The 24,279-nt window shown below is 49.6% G+C and overlaps 2 protein-coding genes and 1 long non-coding RNA gene across 3 annotated transcripts; 1 reads left to right on the top strand and 2 right to left on the bottom strand.

The window, feature by feature from the left end:
• The first annotated feature begins 39 nt into the window (after positions 1-39).
• On the top strand, positions 40-7,352 carry LOC141567640 (uncharacterized). The gene is made up of 3 exons (XR_012490482.1): positions 40-160; positions 2,047-2,195; positions 4,162-7,352. It is a non-coding gene; the product is annotated as an uncharacterized LOC141567640 (long non-coding RNA).
• CLIP3 (CAP-Gly domain containing linker protein 3) lies at positions 210-12,416 on the bottom strand. The gene is made up of 14 exons (XM_019749984.2): positions 12,255-12,416; positions 11,731-11,966; positions 8,584-8,723; positions 8,401-8,494; positions 8,027-8,188; positions 7,509-7,627; positions 6,381-6,617; positions 4,099-4,234; positions 3,816-3,944; positions 3,023-3,166; positions 2,831-2,954; positions 2,561-2,625; positions 2,142-2,214; positions 210-1,751 (listed from the first exon to the last, which is right to left on the bottom strand). Exons 2-14 carry the CDS (start codon positions 11,891-11,893, stop codon positions 1,697-1,699), a joined length of 1,641 nt encoding a protein of 546 aa, XP_019605543.1. The 5' UTR covers positions 11,894-11,966; positions 12,255-12,416; the 3' UTR covers positions 210-1,696.
• A 1,566-nt stretch (positions 12,417-13,982) lies between these two features.
• THAP8 (THAP domain containing 8) lies at positions 13,983-24,271 on the bottom strand. Its single transcript, XM_019749979.2, has 4 exons — positions 24,140-24,271; positions 16,645-16,837; positions 16,023-16,415; positions 13,983-14,577 (listed from the first exon to the last, which is right to left on the bottom strand). Exons 1-4 carry the CDS (start codon positions 24,220-24,222, stop codon positions 14,437-14,439), a joined length of 810 nt encoding a protein of 269 aa, XP_019605538.1. The 5' UTR covers positions 24,223-24,271; the 3' UTR covers positions 13,983-14,436.
• Between the last annotated feature and the right edge of the window lie 8 nt (positions 24,272-24,279).

The raw sequence follows: 24,279 nt of genomic DNA, 5'->3' as shown, positions 1-24,279 counted from the left end.
CCTGTCCATCCTGCGGAGTTGACCCAGATAGGAGGGGCCGCCGTGGCGACCGCAGGAAGGAGGCAAGACTGTGAGGACTTCCCGCAGGCTAGACCATCCTATGCCCAAGCAGCAGGGAAGTGAGATTGAAGATTTCCTCTCCCATCCTCCCTCAGCAACGGTTAGGGAGGCAGGGCCGTAACTCCCCAAACACTGGCCTGACACAGAGAAGCCATAGAAACGTCTTTATTGAAGGGAGCAGGGGTCATGCTGAGTTCAGGGACATGCAGTGAAGGGGCAGTCTTGAGCTGTCCTTGATAGTCAGGGCTCCAGGTTCGCCCTGGACTCTTGGGCCTTCAGGGTCTCCCTCAGGTTGTTGGTCTGGCCTGGGTGAGGTCCTTTGGGGCCAGTGACTCAGATTTGGTGTTTTGGACCTGTGACCAGAACGTAGATTGAAATGGGGGCTCCAGGATTTGGGATTCCCCTCAAGGCCTTGGGGTCTTTCATGTATTAGAAATGGAAGTTTTAGGATTTGGGGTTCTCTTGGGGCTAGGGCTCTTGGAATTTGGGTGTCTTGAGATCAATGACTCAGGGCATTGAGGTCCTCCAGTTTTCAGGGATGAGCATTCCTGTTTGGGGTCTACTGGTGCCTACGAATAGGGCTTGAGGTGCTGTGGGAGCCTGGGATGCATATCCTGACCGCAGTCTCCTCCATCCCAGGCACAAGGACCTCCATGATGTGTTTCCTGGGGACATGGGATTGGATTTTTAATATTGGGATTCCCTGGGGATTTGGGGATTCCATGGTTGGGGGGTCCTGGGAATTAGGGCCTTGGGGCTTCTAAAGGCTGTAGGACTTAGGGGCACAGGGGAGCTTGGGACGTGTACCCTGGAGTTTGGGATCCCCAGTCTCAGAATGGGGTCTCCAAATTTTGGGGTCCCCCAGAGGGGGAAATCATTACTTAAAAAATAGACAATTTTCTGGGAACCTGGCCAGCACAGGAGCTGTGGGCCGTGTGGGGTGGGCTTCATACAAGGCACTGGGGGTTTGTTGAGGGTGCAGAGGGTAGGAAGGCTTGGGGGTCCTGTAATTAGCACTTCCAGGACTATTTTGGTGTCTGTAAATTGGAGGTGACAGTGGGCTGGTTAATGCAAGTCTCTTCTTGAAGGGTTAGAACAGGGATCTTTGTTAATGGAGGGGGGTCTCTGATTGCAGTATAAGGGTTTTGGGGTGACCATGGGGGATCACAACATCTTGAGGGGGCTGATGTTAAATGTGGGATAGTGACATAAAGGTCTGTAACTCTGTTGCTCTGGAGGTGTGATCTGTTTATTTCAAGGGGACTTGATGGGAGGGTTCTTATTCAGTGATGAGTGACTCAGGAATGTTCTGCTATGTAGCATTATGTGGAGGTCACCTTCATTTGGGGTGATGTGGAAATATATTAATGGGGGCTCTGCTCTGGGGGTTGAGGATAGGGACTAGCCTGAAGGTGCTACATTCAGGGAATCTTTCTGGGTAACATCGGGTCTGTATTTGGGGGGTTTTCATGGGGGAATCTGTTAATAATGGGACCTCAGTGATCGAGGACTGGCTAATGGGGGATCTCTATTCTGAATGTGTTACTGGGAATATCTATCTCAGGGTGACTTGGGGGCTCCTTGTGTCAGGAAATGCTAGAGGGGGCTGTGTCTCTTTGTCAGGCGTCCAGGGCCTCTAAGACTGCATCTCCGCCCTCAGCATCCAGGGAAACCAGCAGCAGAAGAGCAATCTGGAAAGGAGAACTGTGTCACCCCGATGCAGGGGGGGGAACATCTGGATCTATCTATCTCCCTCAGCTCTTCCCCAAGTGTTTGGGATTTGGCCTTGCTGGATTCTGCCTCTATCTCTCTGGCTGTGCCTTCTCAGGCTCCCTTTAAGGGGCAGGTAGAAGGTATTCTGTTTCCTCTACCTGCCCCTTAAAGGTTGAATTCTCCAGAATTCAATCAATCCCTGGGGCCTCAATCCCTAAAGACTGTTTCTGGGTAAGCTGACTAGTCACACGTTTTCCTAACCTCTATTTTCAGCCTCAACCAGAGCTCCAGACCCTTGTGACCAATGGCCTATGGAAGCCTCTTCCTAAATATCCCACAGAAGACGGGGCCAGGGGTTGGCTACGAACCTGGAGATTGAGTTCTCTGATGCGATGTCCTTTGGGGTCCGGACTGTAGTGAAGGTGCGTTTGGGCTGCGTCACTGAAGTGGAGGGCAGGGTCTCAGGTGAGGTGATGATAGACCTACCAGTGCCCTCAATACCCACCCAAGCTTCTGAACCCCACATTCCCAATACCCATCTGGACCTCTTTTGTCAATAATATTCTGTGTCCCCCAATAAATACCCATGTGCTCTGTGCCTGCCCAGAGCCTTGTCATTAACACCCCATACCCCAAAGCACCTATCCTCTTTGGGATTCTGTTTCATCAGTGTCCTGGATCCTGTGGCCCCAGTTAAATGCTGGGGGTGGCGTCACTAGCATATAGCATGACCCTTCCTCCTACCCCCAAACCCACACCCCTCCCCATACTGTAACCCTCAACTCACTTGTCACTTGATGTACTTTTTTGGCTCCGACATTATCCCCAGGGGGGTCAGTGGATCCACCAATCCTGGGGAGACATGGGTGGGAGGAGTCAGAGCCAGAGGCCAGGGTCTGACATGGAGCTGGGGGCCAGGAGGCCAGGAGCCCACATGGAAAGAGCTCATGTGTGGGGGTAGGTATCCACACTGTCCTGCTGGTCCAAGAGGAGGAGACATCTGAGGGGGATCAGGGTTCTGGGGGTATCTTGGGTTAAGGTCAGATTTTGGGCTCACCTCTGAATTCGGGATGCTGGTGCAAAGACTCCATGCTTTGGGGGGCAGGTAAAGTATCGGACACCGAAGACAGAGCCATCGTGCTTGCCTGTGGGCTGGTCTAGCTCAATGCCATACCAGTAACCTGCAGCAAGAGAGTGTCAGGACGACTCTAGGCCCTGTCTGCCCCACAGCCCAGATTCCCATCCTCACCTGGGGCAAAGTCTGTCTTTCCGTAGAAGCGCACAACCCCTTGCTTCTGGCCTGCTACGAGGACTTGGTCTCCAACCTCAGCCTTGGCTCCCTCGCGCTGCTGTAGGCTGCCCAGAGACGGGGATGATGGGGGCTTCTTCTTGCCTGGGGGTGGAGGGTACGGGGGTGGGGGTGGGGCTCCCAGACACCAGCCCTGGGGACCTCATGCCATCAGAAAGCCCCAAGGTAGAAACTCTGTCCTGGCTCCAATCAAGGGAACTCCAGAGCCTTCCCCAGAATTGCAGGGCTTTGGGCTTGGAAGGAAACAATCCCAGCTGCCAGAGAACTGCAGGGGGAGGCTTTAGGCCTGAGGGCAAACTGAGTCAAGAACCGGGAGAACCCCAAAATCCTTCCGTAAAGCTGAGGATATTTGGGCCAAAGGAAAAACTGAGTGACAGAAGTCAGGAAACCAGAAATTGTCCTTTTAAAATACAGGAGGGAGATGGGTCTCAGGATAACACAAGTCACTAAAGCCAAGAACACTATAGATTCTTCCCTAAAATTGGGGGAAAACTTTTGGGCCTGAGGGGAAACTAAGTCATAGAAAGCAGGAAACCCACAGGTCCTTCTAAGAACTGGGTGGGGCCAGTACTAAGTCAAAGGAGAAACTGAGTCACAAAAGTCAGGAACTCAGAGATCATCCTCTAAAATTAGGGAGTTTAGGCCTGAGGAGAAACTGAGTCACAGAAGCTGGGCTACCCACAAAATATCCCCAAGACTGGCTCTCCTCACCCCTAGGGCCCCCCCCTCTGACCTCTGTGTTCCCTTCGGCCTTTGCCTGTGACACGGGAGAAGTCCATCCGGGGAGTCCGAGGTGTGGAGGTGACAGATGAAGGGGGTGCATCTATTGCCTTGGAGATCTTGGACACAGAGGCAAAAAGACCTGGGGGGACAGAGCCTGGGCTGGGAGTTGTCCAAATTTATGCCCTATGGCCTCTGCCCCACCATCATCCCCCGACCCTCATTACCCACTCAGCAATATCAGAACTACTGAGTGGACCCCATCACCACCCATTTTGGGCCCCAGTGGGACTGACCCTGTTTGGGAGGGCAGATGAAGTACCGGACACCCCCAACACTGCCATCATTCTTGCCCTCAGGTTCATCCAGCTCCACGCCCACCCACTGGCCGCTGGCGAACTCCGTGGTCCCGCAGAACCGCAGCGTGCCTGTCTGAGGAAACAAGACAGGCTTGGAGGGACCGTGGGAGGCCATGATAGATCACTCACACACAGGCAGCATGGTGAGGTGGATGACGGAGCCCCAGGCTCAAAGCTCAGCTCAGACATCACCGTTTATTGGCTGTATGGCTTCACCTCACCATACCTCAATGTCCTCACCTGTGAAATAGGAACAAAAATTGTGCCCACCTTATAGGATTGTTATAGAGCTACTCTGTCGAGTACAGTAAATAGCCACCAGTCAGATATGACAATTTAACTAAAATTAAGTTAAAATTCCATTTTCCCAAACTAGCCACATTTGAAGTGCTTAATAGCCACATGTGGCTTGTGGCTACTTCACTGGACAACACAGACACGGAATATTTCCATCATCACAGAAAGGTCTATTGGATAGAGCTGTTCTAGAGAAATGCAAGCCCTCAGAACAGGGCCAGATGCTGAGTAAGGGATCAATAAGTATTGACTATTATTACTCTTCTAACTTTGGTCCAGGGACCTCCTGGGTCTCAGTTTTCATCTGGAAAATGAGGATAACAACCCACCTCATAGGCTGACCGTCTGTTTGAAACATTTTTAACAAATGTAAAGCAGCTTAGCTGCAGTGAGTGTGGTTATTACCGTTGTGCGAGTCTCCTTCATCTCTCTAAGCCTCAGTTCCTTGTCTGTGAAATGGGCTAATTGAGAGTGCCTACTTTGGAAGGTTGATGGGGAGGTCTGAGCAGTGCCAGGCACAAAAAGAGCACTTAGGATGCACTGAACCCTGTTCCAAGAACTTTACACATTTTAACTAATTTAAACCTCATACCACCCCGAGGTGGGTACTGTTATTAGCTCCATTGTACAGATGAAGAAACTGATGCCCAGAGAGGCAGAATCACTGGCCCAAGCCCCAGAGCTGGTGAGATATGCCCCAGCAAATCCCTGAGCCTGAGCTCATAACCACTGTGTTATCCTGCTTTTCTAAGGGGCAGCGATGGTTATTACATATTTTCAGACAAAGGGTTTCACCTCTATGAGCCACTTACAGTCTTCGGGTTTGTAAAATGAGGACAGTGAACCCATCCTGCTTTCAGAATTGTCACATGGATTTGATTAAGTCATGTACAGAAAGCTTTCCAGGTGGGGTTGCTACATGCACAAACCTTGATTAGGAAACAAAATGTGACTTTTATGATTTCTCACTGTGTAAGAAACAAAATGCAGATTCCTTCCAGTGGCCTGCAGGTCTGGTGTGATCCAGCCCCTGCTGACAGCTCCACCACCTCCAGTCACACTACTCCTTCCCTCCTCTGGGCCTCTGTACCTGCTATTCCTGTCTCCCTGTTTTTGCAGGGTGAGCTCCTTCCCATCCCAGCTCAGATATCATCTCCTCACAGAAGCCCTCTTGGAAAACCCCAGCTAAAACCACCTTTACTCTCAGCCAGGGACAATTTACTAAATTCAAGCATTTAATGGTTTTCAAAGCCCTTGTTGCTACGAGAAATTATCTTATGGGTTTAGTTTATTGACTTTCTCGTTTATTAGAAATGAAGCTTCATGAGAACAGGGCTGGGGCTGACACAGCCCTTTATTCCCAAGAATTGGCTGGGTCCAGCATGGAGCCTGAGGGACCCAAGTAAATGAATCGAAGTTGGAATGCCTGGATGAAGATTCTCTATGCCCTCTGGGCCTTTTTACCTGCTCCCACTACCTGAGACTCCTCTCCTGGCTCACTCCTCCTCATCTTCACATGGATGCATCCCCTATCACACCCCCAATCACTCTGATCTGTACTTTTTTCCCAAAGTACTGACCACTCTGGGAGCAGAGGTGGGCCCTAACTGGGGACAAGGCCCAGGGGGCCCCAGATGGAGCAGAGCTGCACTGATCACTCTTTGCTTGTGCTTCCCCATGATAGCTACTGCTGCTCTGGACTGTCGCTGTCAGTTGATGGATCTCTCTTCCCCCTGGACTGAGACCTCAGCCCAGGGCGGGGCACGGAAGAGGCACTCACAGAACTGTTAGGTGAAATAAATACTGTGTGAATCCCTGGGAGAGTGAGAGGACAAAGGGGCAAGTCTACACGCTGCCCAAGGACCCAGCTCTGAGGGATGAGGCCTGACTTCTGCCCTCCCCCACCCCGTCCAGTCCCTGACCTTCTGGCCATCCAGCAGCACACGGTCTCCCAGGCGCAGGCCCAGTGAGCTGAGCATGAGATTGCCTGGGATGTTGTCATAGTTGGGTAGCGTGACCTTGGGGAGAGAGCAGGAGAGTGGCACAGCTTCCTCCAGCAGCGTTCGCAGCTCCTTGGCCACCAGCGCCGCTTCTGCCTTGTCCAAGGACATGTCCATGGGGTCTGGGACCACCTCTGCTGGCACCTGTCCCTTGCGGTTCTGTGGGCCAATGGGAAGAGAGGGTGAGGACTCAGCGGCATAGGCTGCCCCCCACTGAGCCCATGCCCCTAGGCCCCAGGTCCAGCTGAAGCATAGGTAGGACTAGGTCACACTTTGGGCCAACATGGGAATAAGAAGGGGTGGGGCATTAAGGTACAGACCACATCCCCACTTCCCCAGGGAAGTCCACCCCTGAGACCTTAGGCTGGGGATGTCAGGTAATTGGGGGGGGGGGGGGGCACTAGGGGTGGAGTCAATAAGGAATGAAGGTTACACTTAAGTGCTATACGTCTCCCCCAGGCCAGGAATGGGGCCGTATGAGAGATGAACATTGAAAATGGGCTCCTATAGTACTGTGCCAGGGGTCCAACTGAGTCAATGGGAAAGGAGAGACAGGGCACAGGTATCACTCCAAGATACCTGGCTTGGAATGCTTCAGAGTAATTGGTATAGGGGACGGGACCTGGAAATGGATAGGTTGAGGTCAAAGTCATATTGAAGACTTATGCGGGGTCCAACCCTCTCATTCACCAAGGATCTCAACTAGACTCTCTTCATGATCTCGAAATGCTGTCTACAGAAACACAGTTAGCCAGGACTGGAAGATATTTCTTGCTGGGTGACCCTGGACAAATCACTAACTGTCTCTGTCACAGTTTCCCCATTGTAAACTAGTGCTCATAATACAGTTCGCCTGACATCACGAACACTAAGTAAATGTCAGCTGTTATTTCATTTGTTGAATGTATAGGTGATTTTTATATTTTGAGAGCTTCCAGAGACACAAATGATAAGGGTCCCCCCCATCTTATGCAAAGGCCTGCTGGCCTGGAAAGAAATGTGGGGAGGAAGGAGAAGGAAGATAACAGAGCTGGGCCAGGGTGACAGTACCCGAAGCGCAGGGTTGGCACCGTGCTCCAGCAAACATTTGGCCGCACCCAGGCACAGGTTGGAGGCAGCGATGTGCAGGGCTGAGCCATGGTTGAAGTCACTGCACGTGGAATTCACCACTGGGTGGTGGGCGAGAGGAGAGATTCAGGTGAGAGCCCTTGGCACCCAGGCCATCCCCCTACCTTCCAGCTTCCAAAAGTCCATCTCTTAACCCCCTCCAGGCCCCAGTGCCTGCTGCAGAGCCCTGCCCCTCCCTTCTCGGCCATGAGCCTCCCAGCCAGCTCTGGCCCTGTGGGGTGGACCACTGAGCCCCATCTCCCATGCCTCCTGCCTCCGGCCTCCCAGTATCTCCTCAATCTGTTCCCCTCTCCCCACCCAGCCAGGCCTCAGTTTGGCCCCATCACTTGGCATCCCTCCTTCACTCCATGTCCCCAAAACCCTGGGTACCCTTCTGTTTCCAGGCCTCCTCTCTTGTTGGGTCCTGCCCTCCACCGCCAAGCCTGGACTTAACCCCTCACCTCGCGGCCGTGAGCTCTTCAGCAGCACACAGACGAGGTCGGGAACATCGAAATAGGCCGCGTAGTGCAGCGCGTTCATGTTGGTCCAGCGGCTGCGCAGGGTCACGTCTGCACCCAGCACCAGCAGCTGCTGTGAGAGGCGCACTGCCGCCGCGGGGTCCCCTGCGTGACAGTCCGGGTGAGGTTGCGTGCTGTCCTCCAGAGCGTGGTCCCAGGGCCTGGGGAAGGCCCTGGGCCTCAGGGGCTATACTTTTGGGTCTTAGGCTGTGGGTTCAGGATAGGGACCTGAGGACAGAGGTTCTGGGTGGTTTTGAGGCTGTTGGGTCTGGGGGTCTAGGTTTTGGGGCCCGTGGTTTGGGGGTTTGGGCCCTCACCAACTCCGTGGGCCCCAGCCTTGCACGCATAATGGAGCAGTGTCATGTCGGTCAGCCCATCACGATCGTTCACATGGCAGCCTCGACGCAGAATCTGGGAGTGTACCAGAGGTCCATGGAGGCTTACCCAAACATGCGAGGGACCCCCATGTTCTCCCTCTCTGGTTTCCCCAGTGTTTTTACCTCATTGCCGATGACGTCAATCTTGTGCTGAACTTGGGGGACCCACTGGCGCACAATGGCAAACAGCTCAGGGATGGTGGTCTGTGGGTCAAACAGAATCTCCTGGCACGCCGGGTCATTGGGGTCGAAGAAAGTGAAGGCTGAGGTGGCGAGAGGTCCAACGTCATCCCAGGCAAGCTGACCCCCTCCTCCCATCCTGAGGCAGGGGAGCTCTACATCTTTGCCTTTCAGACCCTTTCTAATGTAGGGTCTCACGTAGTGGTACGTAGGCCACAGGCATATTCCATGCAGCCAGCATGAGGTTTCAAAGTCAGCAGTTTTCACATAAAAATCTGGATGCCCAGTATGTCTTGAAAAATTGGCAGACTGGGCAATTCCCATAAAGAGCAAACACCACCCCTTGAAAGAAGAGTGTGGTAAGGAGAGTAGCATCCTCGAGTCTGCATACCCAAGGAGGCTGCTGTAGCTCTAACCCACTGTTGCTCTGGCAGAGTAAGGGCACAGGTTGGCTAAATCTCCAGGGTAAAAAAATAATCATAATAAAACTCAGAAATCCTAGTTTTTAAGAAAAAATCTCCGCAATTTTTCAATGCTGGGCAGACCACATAAAATGTATGCATGGTTGGGATCCAACCTGTGGCCAGCCAGGGTGGTACCTAAAGGGACTTCCATCTCCCTCCATTAGACTCTGATGGGAATTGCTCTCTGTAGTAACATCAGCACCCAGCACAGAGCCTGGCACATGGCAGGAACGCAGTGCATGGTGGATGAATGATCTGGAGCCCAGGGAAGTGCCGCATGGAAGGTATCTCCAGGAATCAGCCTGTGTCCTTTAAAAACCCCAGTCATAAAACAGCCCACCTTGGCTCAGAACCCTGCCCTGGCTCACATTCAGAGTATAGACCACAGTCCTCACCACTGCCCACAGGCCCTGCACTAACTGGTCTTGTCTGCTCTTTCCCCTCACCTCCTCACTCATTCCCTCCAGCCACACTGGCCTCCTCTGTCTTTCCAACACACCAGGCAAATTCCTGTCTTAGGGACTTTGCACTTGCTGCTTTTCTCGCCTGGGATAGTCTTCCTGCAGACCTTCCCAAGGCTTTACAGGTCTTTGCTCAAACGTCACCTCTTCAGAGAGGCCTCCTCCACCACCCTGTCTAAATCAGCACCTCTGCCCTGCTCCATCTCCTACACTTTTTTGTTTTTTTAATCACAGTACATATCACTACTTAATAGACCTTGTTTACACCTCCATCCCTCTGTTTCTCCCTCCCTCTTTTCCTCTTTCTCTTCTGCCCTTTTTTCTTCTTTCTCTTATTACTTTCTCACTTGTCTCCCTCACTAGGACAAACACTATGTTCCCATTCTGCCTTGGTTCCTCCCTTATCTCCAAGGCCCAGCACAAAACCTGGCATGCAGTAGGTGTTCAGTCGATCTCTGCTGAATTAATGTACGGATTTAATAAACAAATGCATGAGTTCCTCTTGGAGTCCACTTTAGCCCTCTCTCTATGCTGGGCCACATTTCCAGATTCCTTCACCTTCTGTGACCAATCCTGCTTGTTCTACAAGCAGTATTCCTGGGGTGGGTGGGGTGGGGTGGGGGGCAGCCTAAACCCTCTGACTTCCCAGCAGGCCAAAGACTCCTGCCATATCCAGGCGTATTCCAAAGGAGATTTTCCCATTTACCAGGGTGGACCAGCTGCCCCGGACATCCAGGTAACTTTCTTATTTTTGAATCAGACTGAGGTCAACTTGTTGCCTCTCTGATCTTCCTCTAGTTGTGACATGTTCACAGATGCCAGACGTCCTGCTTTATCCTGGTAATGCCTCTTCTCTGAACCTGGTGCCTAGTTTCTGAACCTCAAAGCCAATGTCTTCTAAAAGGTCCCTCTTATATAAAGCCCCCAACTCCAGGTGAGCCCCACCTTTTCTACCCTGGGGACAGAGGGAGCTTTTAAACATATAAATCAGACCTGCCACTCCTCTGCTTTTAAACACTGCCTCAAATGCTCTCCCTCCATCACACTTAGAATATATTCGAAGTCCTCACTGTGCCTTTAAGGCCCTTCCAGATCTAGCCATTGCCAACCTCTAACCTCTGATCACTCCCTAACTGCAGCTCCACGAGCTTTCTGTTCCAAGTTCAGTCCTGCCCCAGGGCCTCTGCACTTGCTGCTCACTGCCTGGAACTCTTTCTCCAGCTCTCCTATGGCTGATTCCGCCTCATGCTCTGGGTCTCATCCTCAATGCCACCTCGTCAGAAAGACCCTCCCTGACTTCTCTGTCTCAAGTTGCTGCCCTCTAGCCATTCTCTATTATATTTTCATCTTTTCTTTCACAGCACTCACTCTAATCTTAATTTACATGATTTATTTATCTGTTCATTATTCAGCCTCTTCTCTCCTGAGAGCAGGGATCACACCTGGATTGCTCACCATTAAATCTCTATCACCTAGCATAAAGCTTGTCACAGAGTCGTACTAATGGGTAAATATTGCTCAGTGGATGATTAGATACTTTCAGTTTCTCCAAGAGGCCACACTCTCAGTTCCACACCCTCCTAACTCAGGGCTTTTACTCCTGTGGTTATCCCTGCTATGGTCCCTTTCTCCCAAACCTTCCCTGGTTAACCCCCAACTCATCCTTAGGTCTCCCTCAAATGTTACCTCCTCAGAGAAACCATGTCTTAAAAAGCTCCTGCAACATTCAGTTCTTGGCAAGCACAACTCTGATGTCTTGTAATTATATATCTATATTTTTATACTTATTTGTGTGTGGTCATTATTGACGCCTGTGAGTTCTCTCAGGGCAAACACTGGGTCTGTCTTGCTCAATGCTGTGCCCCCAGCTCCTAGCACAGAGCCAGATCCATAGCAGGCTTTCAACAAATATTTGTCGAATGACTAAATGATTGAATGATGTATCATGAAACAAAGATTAGGATTATTCCAATTCCATTCTCCAATGGGTGAATGGATGAATTAATGAAAGGGAGGGGGGAGAATCCAAGGACTTAGCAGCTAGGACTCCTTGTGACCACTTTCAAATACCCCAGCCTCCCACCATCACCATCAGCAGAGCTCAGCTCAACCTGCCTAGCCATCCAAGGCTTCAGGCTAGATTCCAGGGTGGGGAGGATTGTTACCGTAATCCTTTGGGAGAGGGGCAGGTGCAGAGGGGTGCACAACAGGCTTCTGCCGTCGCTCCTGGGTGGGGCTGGGGGCCTCGGGAACAGGTTCATCCTCTTCCTCTTCTTCCTCCTCCCCCCTGAGCGGTGGGGCCATTGGGGCAGGATCTGTCTTAGTCATGGTCCTCGGTGGCCCCCGGGGGGGCAGATGCAGAGTTGGGGGTGGCCTTCAGGCAAATCCTGGAGGCAGAGGTCTAGAGAGGGCACCCCACAGGCCCTGGGATCTCAGCCTACAGACGCTCCCAGGGCCCCAGGTCCCCAGTTCTGGATTTGGAGTAATCATAAGGATGCCTGTTACCCGTAAGAGGACCCTGGTAGGTGGGCCCAGCGCCTATCACTTCCCCCAGGCCCAGCCCCCCATTCTTCTCTTCTCCCGTCAATCCCGGGAGTCTAGGCCGCCCCCTCCCCGGGTTTGTTTATCTCAGGATACAGGATGCTTCGCCCCTCCCCTTCTCCGAGGGCCTCCCCTCTACCCATCTTACCTTGGGAAGACCGGGCTGGAGACCAAAGCTGATACTAGGGGTACCGGAATAATGGGGTGTCAGTGTCGGGGGAAGTGATGGGTGAGGATAGGGAGACAGAGAGAAGGGGACGAGGCCCAGACTCGACGAGGGATGGGGGTGGAGAGGGAGGGGCGCTGAAGGCGCATGCGCGGTGTTACCCCTAACCAGGCGCGCGGTGGGGAGGAACGGGGGTGGGGAGGAGGAGATACTGGGAAGCTGCTCGCATTAATTGAAAGGCTGGTGGCAGCCACGGGAAGAGGATAGACACAGAGTGCGCGGAGAGGAAGAAACCGTGGACTCGAAGAAGGATGTGAGACACGGAGACGGAAGGGTAGAGATGAAGCAGAGACAGGACAAAAAGAGAGGGATGTAAAAGTGGGCGTACTTCTTTTTGACCCCCACCCCCACGCCCGTGATGGAGCCTTCCTGTAGGCCTATAAACCGGTCCAGTTAGTGAAGGGATCTCCGTGTTGGTGGTGATGGGTATTTTCTCTCAGATTTCAGAGCTGGTCCCTTCTCCACGATTGCCCTATGTAAGGGAGTGTCTCAGAGGGATGATTCCTATGGTCATCAGCTTTTGTCATTATCATCACATAGTGGTCACACTGCACTGACCACGCCCAGAGAGGTTAAGCCACTTGCCCAAGGGCGCACAGCAAGTAGGTGATGGAGCAAAGACTTGAAACCAGGCAGCCTGGCTATAGTCTGGGCTTTTTGTCACCACGCTACATGGCTGTAGCAGTGTCTAGGGGACAGATCTGCCAATGGACCCCTCCAACCCTCTCAGAACATTTATCTTCCCCAGGAAGGCCTGGAGCCAGCCCCAGGACCCAGGCCTTCCTTGGCTGTCACACCTGCCTGGCTGTGGCCTACACTGCCCACAATAACCCGAGCCTGAATAGGGTTGGGTGACTTTGTCTTCTACACCTGATCCTCCTAACAGGCAGGGCCAGTAGCTCCATATCCAAAATATTTCCAGAATTTTGTTCCTCACCCCCCACCCAGGCCCTCATCCTGGTCTATCCTTCATCCTCTCCCACCTGGACTATGGCAGCAACCTCTTCCCTGTTCCCCCTGCTCCTCCCTTTCCTCCACAGCCTGCTCCCTACATGCAGCCAGAGGGACCTCGCACCTATCACATCAGGGCCCTCCTCGACTCAGGCAGCGGCTTGCTGCACCTCACTCCAGGTACAAGCCAATGTTCCAACCACAGCCCATAAGGCCCTATGTGAACTTTCCCATCATCTCTCCAATATCGCCTCCTCACTCTCCCCCTCAGTCACTCCATCCCAGCCACATCGGCATCCTTGCTCCTCCTCACCCTAGGACCTATGCATTGGCTTTTCCTTCTGCCTGGAATGTTCTTCCCCAGATACTGGGTTCCCTCTTTCCTCTTTTAGAATTTTACTTATTGGTGCCTTTTCAGTGAGACCTCTGCTCTAAAACTGCACACACCCCGACCACCCCCCACACTCATTTCCTGCTCTGCTTCAGTTTTCTCCATAGCAACAATGCCCTCCTCCAGCTGACACCCTAGATTTTGGACATTTGCAGGGGCTGTTCTCCCTGGAACATCCAGGCCACATGCTTCCAGCCAGCTCCTTCTCATCATCCAGGTCACTGCTCAAACGTTATCTCCTTAGAGATTTCTCTTCACCACGCCCACCCCACCCCACACAATTACATTTTCATTCAGTCTTTACAGCATTTATCAGAATCTGAAATTATCTCGTTTATTAGGTTACTAGTTCATCTTGTACCAAAGCAGAATGTGAGCACCATGAGGCCAGGATTTTGTCTGCTGTGTTCACTGCTGTATCCCCAGCTCAGCACCAGTCTTGGCAAGGGGTATGCAGGGCTCTTCAGAAACAGGTAAGTGTCCAAACAAATAACCCTTGTTCTGCTCTGAGGCTGTTTTACTGACTGCAAAGATTCAAGCAGAGGGTGGCAGGCACCTGGTACCCAGGGGAATCAGGGGGTCTTGGGCCTACCTTGGCCCTAAGGTTCACGGGGTACCTAGAAGGGAGTGGTGGGAGCCAGACCCATGAGGGAGGCACTGGTATGTCCCAGGATGGGTGGTGGGGCTGAGCCAAGCCCTTATGTGATCAGTCTCTTCCTCTGTCTTCTATCGTCTGTCAGATGACATTATCTGTACTGGTCCTTATGTACTGGGGGTCTGAGTATCGAGGCGCTCAGGCTTGGCATCCAGTGTGGGAGGTAGAGGACCTTGGGCAAGGACCACAGCTATGTCAGGCTCTCCACTGATGATGGTGAAGGCTTGGGATTCCTCAGGTCCAGAGAACTGGGCAGTCCCAGGCAAAGGGGTAGAGATGGAGAACACAGGGGAGTGAGGGGAGGGAAGGAGGAAGACGGGGGAGAAATGATGAGGAACAGGGAGGCCGAGGTGGGAGGGGGTGTCAGGAAACAGAGAGAGATGTGGGCAGAGAGACATATGGGGAAACAGGAAAGCAGATGTGACAGCCAGCGAGACATTCATGGGGGAATAAAGAGGTATGGGGAAACAGAGAGATAAAAGGGGACAGAGACAGGAAGAGACAGATATGGGGGTAGGATAAATGTAGGGGCAGAGAGATAGGGACGTAAGATATGGGGGACACAGAAAGATGCAGTGAAGAAAGACATGGTGAAATAGGGACATAGATGGGAGGACACAGATTAGAGGGCATGAAGACAAAGATGAATGGAGGAAAGAGGAGGAGATTGAGAGACAGGGATCGAGTGGGGGTAGGGGAGGCAGAGAAAGACGTTAAGTCCAGGAGCCCTGGAACTTCATGAAGAGCCCCCAGCCTGAGTCTGAGCTCTGTCCTTGCCCCACTGTATGGCCCTCTTATGCCCCAGTATGATTCAGGCCAGAGTCTCAAGTACAAAGCTCCAGGGGCAGCCGCACTGCAGCTCCAGCTGACTGCTACTAACTGGGAATATGAACCCAGTGCTGCTAGATCGGCTGAGCCTTCGGGAAAGACCAGAAATTATTTTAAAGCACTTCTGAAGTCATACAAACAATATCTGTGGGCCATGTCCAACCCACTGGCTGTCAGGTTGAGACACCTTAGCTCAGAGGTACTGTCAGGGCTCCTTTCTGAACCCCGCCTCCCACCTCTTTTGTCCAGGCAAGGCCAGAGCGCCGGGATCTCAAGCTTGGCCTTGGGGTTTTAAGCAGAGAAAAGGCCTGGACAAACTTTGATTTTTAAAGACATGATAACTCTCTTCCCCCTCAAAAAAATATTCAGCAGTAAAATAGAGAGGTAAAAGGGCCTTAGATAGGGTGTGGGGGACTCTAGCAGAGGGGTTGCAAACTCAAGCTCTACAGGGGCCAGGCACGGACTCTCCAATAGGAGTGCACAGGCCTCTTCTGGAGCCAGAGACATGCTTTGAATCCTGGCTCTGCAACTTACTGGCTACCTGACTTTCTGTGAGTTACTGTACCATTCTGTGCCTCAATTTTTTCATCTGGAAAACTCAAAATCATAGTGAATTTTTAGTAAGTTATTAACTCTGTCTGGCAGAGAATAAGGGCTCCTTAAATATTACTAATAAATGGAACAGCCAATATTCTGCCTTGACCAATAGTTGCTTGGTATTGCCAGATTGGTTTTTATTTATTTATTTTTTTTCAAGAAAAGTTATAAATCTAGAAACATGGGTGCAATGTTCTGATTTTTAAATATTGGGCTCTAGCTTAAAGGAAAGCACATATGCTGTGGGGGCCAGTCAGGCCGCACTCACCGAGTGCAGCAGGTTCCGGCGTACCAGCGTCAGCAGGCTCTCCCTGCGCAGCTGCTGCCCCAGCTCTTCTAGAGCCCGCAGCTGTGCCTGGTGCCGTTCCTGGCGCTGCTGCAGCCTCTGCACCCGCCGCTGCAGCGCTCCCAGCGCTGAGCCCAGTCCAGCCCTGGGGTGCTGGTAGGGGACTCCAGGGCGTGGCCCTATGGGAGCCGGCGAGATGATCAAGGGGGTCAGAAACATGGTGGCCCTGGCCTCGGGATCTCTGGATGCTGGCTTCAGCATCACCAAGTGTACAGGGCCTGGTGTTGTGATGGCTGGACCTGGGGACAGGGACGTGGCCTCCTGGGGAGGTGGAGGCACGCCTGGCTTCTTGTGGCTTCGAGGAATCCGTTGCCTCTAGAAGACAAGGCATGGGGTGAAGGGCGGACATCAGGGCGGGAGTCCAGGGGAATTTCCTCAGGAGGGGAGGGTTGGGGTGGGTCAGACTACAAGGGGAACTTCCCTCAGGTAAGGCCAGAGTTTAGGGAAGAACTCTCAGGAGAGGAGGGCTGGGGATCAGACTCCCAGGTGGGGAAGGAGGGCGTTGGGAAGTAGTCAGCCTTCAGTAGTGGGACCTCGCGCTCACCTTGGCAGGTGGTGTCCCAGAGAAGATAGAGGGCACCGCATCTGGCCGCAGGTAGCGAACGCCCCAGCGCCACTGGAAGCAGGAGGGTGTGAAGTGTTCGCTGCACAGATGCTGGTGGCAACTGGGCACCCAGTGCTCACAACCCATGTGCTGCAGCCAGGCCTGCAGCCGGGGGCCATCCTTCAGTGGGAACCTGCCAGGTGGTGGGGTCAGCGATATCAGGTCCAATCCCACCCCTCCCTGAGAATAGTCACATCCAGAGATCCCTGGGCTTCAAACCTCTGTCTTCCACCCATGTCACATTCTCTCAATCCATCTTTTAAATACCCAGCATCAACCTGCATCTCCCACTTCGTCTGCCCGTCTCATCCAGCCTCTACCCTCTCCTAGCTGGGTTTTTACAGCAGCCTCCTTCCTGTTCTCCCTCCCACAGCCACCTCCCCACCACTCAGTTTGTTCTTCCACAGGAACCTGAGGGAGCAGTTTACAAAACTGGACAAATCTACACTGTGGCAGATTCTGCATTCATGGTGGGGAGGTTATAGATTAAAAGACATTTAAGAAATATCAACCCAAATGCACGATGTGAACCTCGCTCTTTTTACAAACCATTCTGTAAAAAGACATTTTAACATAGTTGGGGAAAACTGAACATGAATTGGATATCAGATAATTGCAAGAAATTAATTTTGCTAGGTGTGATAATTGTATTGATGTATGTTTTTAAAATAATCATCTGTTAGAAAAAGATTCTGAAATATTCATGGGTAAAAGACCTCGTGTCTGGAATTTATATGTGGGAGAAAGGTGGATGAAAAAGATTGGCAAAATGTTGACAACTGGTGAAACTGAGTGATGGATACATGAGGATTCATTTATACAACTCTATTTTTTGTGTATGCTTGAAAGCACCTATTAAACAGTTTTTAAACAACTCAACAACTATAAAAATCAAATAACCTGATTAAAGAATGGACCAAGAACTTGAATAGACATTTCTCCAAAGAAATACAAATGGCCAACCAGCATATGAAAAGATGCTCAACATCACTAATCATTAGGAAAATGCCAATCAAAACCACAAGATATCAACTCATAACCACTGGAATGGCTACTATAAAATAAAAAACAGAAAATAACAAGTGTTGACAAAGATAGAAACTGGAACCTTGTGCACTGTTGGTGGAAATGTAAAATGGAGCAGCCTCTATGAAAAACAGAATATGGTGGTTCCTTAAAAAATTAAAAATAGAATTACCATAGATCCAACAATTCCACTTCTGGAATTGAAAGCATTGAAAAGAACTGAAAGCAGGGTCTCGAAGAGATATTTCCATACTCATGTTCATAACAGCATTATTTGCAATAGCCAAAAGATGGAAAAAACCCAAGTGTTCCTCAGCATATGTATGGATTAGCAAAATATGGTATATACATACAATTAAATATTATTCAGCCTTAAAAAGGAGGGAAATTCTGACACATGCTAGAATATGGATGAACCTTGAGGACATTATGGTAAGTGAAATTAGCCAGTCACACACATACAAAAAACAAATACTTGTGATTCCACTTATAGGAAGTATTTAGAGTAGTCAGATTTGTGGAAACAGAAGTAGAATGGTGGTTGCCAGGGACTGGGGAGAGGGGGAAACGGGGAGTTGTTCAATGGGTACAGTTTCCATTTGGCAATATAAAAAAGTTCTGGTGATTGGTTGCACAACAATGTGAATATATTGAATACTACAGAATTGTAGTTAAAAATGGTTAGATGGCAGATTTTATGTGTATTTTACCATAATTAAAAATTAAAATTAAAAAAAGTGTTTTTAAAAGAAATTAACTAAATTAAAGCTTTCCTAGTGGGAGTGGGTGGGGATTATCTGAGAAGGCACCCTCTAGGGGCGCCCCACTACTTCTCTGTCCTGGTGCCACTTGTCCCTAACGTCTGTAAAGCAATACACTTTCTATTTACCTGGGCTCAAAGCTATCCACAATAAAGACCTCATTTCCTAGTTTCATTTACAGTCTGGGGTGGCCACATGATTAAGTTCTGGCCATTTTGTCCTGTGGCTGCTCCCAGAAACTGAGACATTAAAAGTTTATTTTAAGTTGCTAAATTTTGAAAGTTTGTAACGTAGCATAATTATTATAGTCAGTCATCCACATCCCACCCTCACAATGTCTTCCACATCTGTGACATTATTTACTTAATATTTTTCTTAAAATTGGTTAAAGATACTTAAGAGAGAAACTTTACACCAAATTGCAAATGGACAACCAGTATCAATTTCATAAATAGAAGTGAACCACAAAAACACCTGGATACCTTTACTTGCTGAGGGCTATGAGGCCTGCTCTCTTTTTGTTAAAAAGGAAGAGTAAGGAGTGTTAGAGAGTGGGGGACAATACCATCTATAGGGAGACAGGGTAAATAAACTCAGCCACATGTACACAAAAGAGTACCATACAACTCTAAAATAGACTGTGAAGGCACTCTAGTAACTGACATGCTATTGTTAGGCATATATTTTGGGGAAAAAGCAAGGTTTCAGATAGAGTATGTCAGCTTTTAGTTATTGTGCTAGGCTGAATAATGGTCTCAAAAGATCTATGTCCTGGGGCCGGCCTGGTGGCTCAGGCAGCTGGAGCTCTGTGCTCCTAACTTCGAAGACTGCTGGTTGGATTCCCACATGGGCCAGAGGGCACGCAACCACAGGGTTGCCAGTTCAACTTCTCCAGTACCGCAAGGCCCACAAGGGATGGTGGGCTCCGCCCCCTGCAACTAAGATTGAACATGACACCTTGAGCTGAGCTGCCTCCTGGATGGCTCAGTTGGTTGGAGCGCGTCCTCTCAACCACAAGGTTGCCGGTTAGACTCCCGCAAGGGATGGTGGGCAGTGCCCCCTGCAACTAGCAATGGCAACTGGACCTGGAGCTGAGCTGCGCCCTCCACAACTAAGACTGAAAGGACAACAACTTGACTTGGAAAAAAGTCCTGGAAGTACACACTGTTCCCCAATAAAAGTCCTGTTCCCCTTCCCCAATAATACAAAAAAATAAAATAAAAATCTATGTCCCTGGAACCTGCAAATGTAATATTACATTTCACGACAAAAGATTGGATTAAGTTAAGGATCTTGAGATGGGGGAAATTATCCTAGATCATCCAGGTTGGCCTTAAATGTAATCACAAGTATCCTCATAAGAGGAAGGCAGAAGAAATTACCAGACAAAAGAGAAGGTGATGTGACCTCGAAGGCAGAGATTGGAGAGATGTACCCACAGGCCAAGGAATGCCAGCGGACACCAGAAACTGGAAGAAGCAAGGAACAGATTCTTCTCTAGAGTCTCCCAGGGAATGCAGCCCTGTTAACCCCTTGATTTTGGCCCAGTAAAACTGGTATAGACTATAAGAGAATAATTCCTGTTTTAAGCCACCAAGTTTGTTATAGCAGCTACAGGAAACTAGTACAGTAATAAAGGGGGAAATAAAAACATATATTCAGATTTGCTTGTATTTGTATAAAGAAACACTGGGAGGACACAAAAAAACTAAAGAGGTCACCAGTGGGGAGGAGGTGGATGGGATGGACAGAAACAGGGGTCAGAGCAAGAATTCTCAGGCAAAAGGGAGACAGAGAGGGCAAGGTGGGGGGCAGCTGGTGAAAGAGGACAGAAGGGCTGATTCAGAGAAGAGCTGTGGCACCCAAAGACCAGAATAGCAGGGCCCACAGTGGATGCAGTCCCTTCAGCCTCGGTCTTGCTAGTCATCTTATCTAGAGCATGGAGTCGCATACACTGCTAGAAGTTCTTTCCTTTCTTACTAATGTTAACTCAAAATTTCTTCAGGGTGATTAAATGCTCAGCTAAAAGACTACATTTCCCAGCCTCCTTTGCAGTTGGGGGTGATCAATGATAAAGAAACCAACACTCGGTGGGGTTTCTGGGAAGACTTTGTAAAGGGGACTGACTCAGTTTAGAGTTGAGTCCCTTTTGCTCTTCTTCCCTTCCCTTTTCTTCCTACCAGGAATGGTAGGACATGATGGCTGGGGCACTGGCAGCCATCTTGAATGGAAGCTACCTGCTAAGATGATAGAGCAGAAAGATAGGACCCTCATCCCTGATGACTGTGAAAGCCTCTACACCAGCGATGGTCTGCCAATCTCTGTACTTGTTTTATGTGAGAGAAAAATCAACCCTGTGGTAGGTAGACTGTAGTATTGTTCAAAATATGTGCTGCCCATCCCCATAGGAAAATTACACATTTCCACTCCACTGACCCTGTTCGTAGACCCTATGGCAACTGTACATAGTAGCCAGATGACTTTATAAAAATCAGTTTATGTCTGTGTTATTTAAGTTGCACCAATGGCTGTCAGGCTGTTCCTCACAAAGGCTAGTTCATTTCCATCTCAAGGCCCATGCCTGAGTCAGTCTTGCAGAAGCCACTTAGCTAACAGTTGGGTGAGGAGCAGGCTTGCCATAAACTCATTTTGGCCGACAGAGTGCAACTGACATGGGTCACTTCTAAATATACAATTTACCAGGAGCCATTGGGTGATTCTCCCCACTTGCTCTTCTCCCTAGCAATATTTCACATAGGGGCGGCTTCTTTAGCCTGAGTCCACAATTAAGATAGTATAGAGTAGGGCTACAAATGACCTGCAAAGGGCATAGTGTGAGCAGGGAATAAACCTTTGTTGTAGTAAGTCACTGAGATTTTGTGAGTTTGTTACTACAACATAACTTAACTATGCTGATTTCTACATACCCCGTTTGTTTAAGCCACTATTATTTCAGGACTTTGTTACTGCCAACCAGATAGAATTACTAAATGATACCCCCTGATTAGAGATGTCTGTCACTTGTTCTTGAAGGGCCTAAAACAGAACTAATGTTTCCTTTGGCTGTTAGGCAGGTTAAGTTACTCCCTGGCAGCCACTTTCCCTGATATGTTTCACCTTGTTCCTACGTAGCATCCATGCCCTCTCCTGAATCTCCTTTAGAAACTGCCCTTCATCCAACTATCAGCTAAGTGGCTTCTGCAAAACTGACTCAGGGGTGGGCCTTGAGGTGGAAATGGACTAGCCTGTGTGAGGAACAGGCTTAATGACTTAAGTCCCAGTCATTGGTGGGACTTAAATAACACAAACATAAATTGATTTTTATAAAGTCATCTGGCTACTATGTATCGTTATCATTGTTCTCCTTCCTATTATATGTGAAACACTTAGAATAGTGCCTGGCATACAGTGAGTGCATCTAAGTTGTTGTTGTAAGGGAGGCAAGAGTGGAAGCAGGGAAACCAGCAAGCAGTTATCACAGTGTTTCGTTAAGAGATGATGGCAGACTGAACTATGCTGTGACAGCAGAGGTGACGAGAAGTGGTCAGACTGGGAAAGTGTTTTTATTTTCCTTATTTCCTACTAGTTTAGTAAGGAGGTTCCCATTTGTGTTTATAACTGTGTTGCCAAGGTGTTAGGGGTTTTGTTGTGATTTTTGCAGGATGGGAATGTGTCCAAAGGGTAGAGTAAAAGGATGGGATAATGGACTAAATTGGGGGCAATGGTGCTAAAGAAAAGAAAGGATTATGGATGATGTCCAGATTGTGTATTCATTTCTTCAATTTCAACCTCTCACCTATCCATGAGCTCTGTCAGGGCAGGAACAAAATCTGTCAGGGTCCTTTGTGTCCTGCAGGAGCTTGCTTTCTCCAGGGAGACACTCAAAGTTGCTGAATTAACAAATGGTGCCAGAATGATATATTTCTAAAAGCAAGTCTGGGCACACTGATTTAGGTTTAAAGACTCATATGCAATCCTCCTACCCTGTACCAGGGTCCCTCAAGGCATTTGTACTATTGGGTTTCCTGGGGAGCCCATCTGAAATGTGTTCATTGAACTCATCCAATAAATATTTACTGAGCACCCTCTATGTGCCAGGCACAGTTCTTGGTGCAGGGGACACAACAGAGAATAAGACAGACAAAAATCCCTTCCTTCATGGAGCTGACATTCTAGTGGGGGAAGACAATAAATTAATACATCAAATAAGTGGCTTGCCAAACAGTGATAAGTGTTAAAGGGAAAAATAGAGCAGGAGGCAGATAGGGAGAATATGTATGGATCTGGGAGAGGGTTATCATTTTACATAGAGTGATGGTCACAAAGGGAAGAATTTTCCACACAGAAGGCACAGCACAGGCAAAGGCCTTAGGGCAACACTGTGCCTGGAATGCTAGAAGAGCATCGAATAGGCCAAACACACTGGAGCAGAGTAAGGGGCAGGAGGGACATGAGGTCATACAGATATTGGGGATCCAGTTCCTGTAGGGCTTAATAGGCCTGCTTTCTGCCTGCTCCAGCCTCATCTTCTTGTCTTTTATAGAGTGAAGTGGGAGCCAGGGGAGGGATCTGAGCAGAGAGGAGGACCGTGATCTGACTCAGGTGTTCACCAGATCCCTGTGACTGCATGTGGGGAGTCTCACCAAACAAAGGAAAAAAACAGAAATATTATTTGGGTTTGGGGGAAGGGTGAAACTTAGATGAGATATAAATAAAAGTGGATAGGCTCAAAGCAAAGTAGAACTGTGCGCAAAGGGATCAATATCAAGTCTGGATTGTGAAGTGGGCCCAAGGTCCTGTCCACCAGGAAGCAATAGATGGTGAACACTGTGTCCAGCAACGCCTTAGCTGAAGCTCTGCACTTGGATTATAAATCGAGGCTGCTTCTCTATGTCAAAGTGACTTAACTCCTCCAGGCGTTATAAGTGAGATGTTCAATTCTTACTGGTATAACTTCAAACAGCAAAGTTTGTGATAGGCTATGATTTTAGAGAAGAAAATTTCCTAGTGAGTAAGAAAGCAGTAATCACTCAAAGAAGGGAAGTTGTGTCACTTTACATCGGCAGCATGTCCCTGAGAAAAATATAGAAATATTTTTTCCTATTAACTCTTCATCTGGCTTTTTCCCGTGTCTGTTATTACAGCCAAATAAATGGGAAGGCCGATTTTTTTGCAGTTCAAACTAATTTTTACTTTCTCAAGTGTGGGGAAAGAGAAGAGGTAAGGATGATTTTAAGGTTTCTAGTGTGAACAACAGGAAGGTTGGAGTAAGCTGTTAACTAAGATAGGAAAGGCTTGTAAGGTTTGGGAGGCGGCAAGATCAGGAATTTGGTTTCGGATGTTTTGAGTTTGAGATGGCTCAAATTCGTGGAGATGGCCCTTGGCCTGGACCAACCTCACTTCTCCCTACACAGCACTCCTCTTTTTCCGCTCGCCCCGTTCTCTGCCTATTTCCCATATTAGCACCTTTTTATGTGCGATGCTGACTGGTGAAATGCTGAAAATACCGTCTCTTCATCCTGCTAACCCTGCTTCTAGAGGCCTAACTAAAAGCTGGACCAGGTGCGGGAACAGCAGCATTTATTATCGGGCCCCGCCCCCTACAGGGCCCCGCCTCCCTGCACGCCCCGCCCCGCACTTGCGCTCACTTGTAGAAGCTCACAGGGCGGTTGTCGGCGCCCAGTCGGCCCGCAGTGTTGGAGCAGTTCGGAGCCCAGCAGTACTTGGGCATGGCTGTCCAGCCCCGTTGAGTTTTGCACGGTCTGCAGCCACACTTTGGTCGTCGCCG

Source organism: Rhinolophus sinicus, linkage group LG11, assembly GCF_036562045.2.
Source record: "Rhinolophus sinicus isolate RSC01 linkage group LG11, ASM3656204v1, whole genome shotgun sequence".
NCBI lineage: Eukaryota > Metazoa > Chordata > Mammalia > Chiroptera > Rhinolophidae > Rhinolophus > Rhinolophus sinicus.
Note: the sequence above shows the minus strand (reverse complement) of the source record. Positions and strands in the feature narration are given on the sequence as shown.

What these genes read in the sequence shown, in the direction of transcription:
- CLIP3 (XM_019749984.2), bottom strand. Translation starts at nt 11,893, where the DNA reads ATGACTAAGACAGATCCTGCCCCAATGGCCCCACCGCTCAGGGGGGAG. An exon ending in GGCTGGGGCCCACGGAGTTG is followed by an intron (nt 8,189 to 8,400) that starts GTGAGGGCCCAA and finishes ACTGTCACGCAG; the next exon opens with GGGACCCCGCGGCGGCAGTG. An exon ending in GAAGAGCTCACGGCCGCGAG is followed by an intron (nt 7,628 to 8,026) that starts GTGAGGGGTTAA and finishes CCCACCACCCAG; the next exon opens with TGGTGAATTCCACGTGCAGT.
- THAP8 (XM_019749979.2), bottom strand. Translation starts at nt 24,222, where the DNA reads ATGCCCAAGTACTGCTGGGCTCCGAACTGCTCCAACACTGCGGGCCGA. An exon ending in CGCCCTGTGAGCTTCTACAA is followed by an intron (nt 16,838 to 24,139) that starts GTGAGCGCAAGT and finishes ACCACCTGGCAG; the next exon opens with GTTCCCACTGAAGGATGGCC. An exon ending in CTGGGACACCACCTGCCAAG is followed by an intron (nt 16,416 to 16,644) that starts GTGAGCGCGAGG and finishes CTTGTCTTCTAG; the next exon opens with AGGCAACGGATTCCTCGAAG.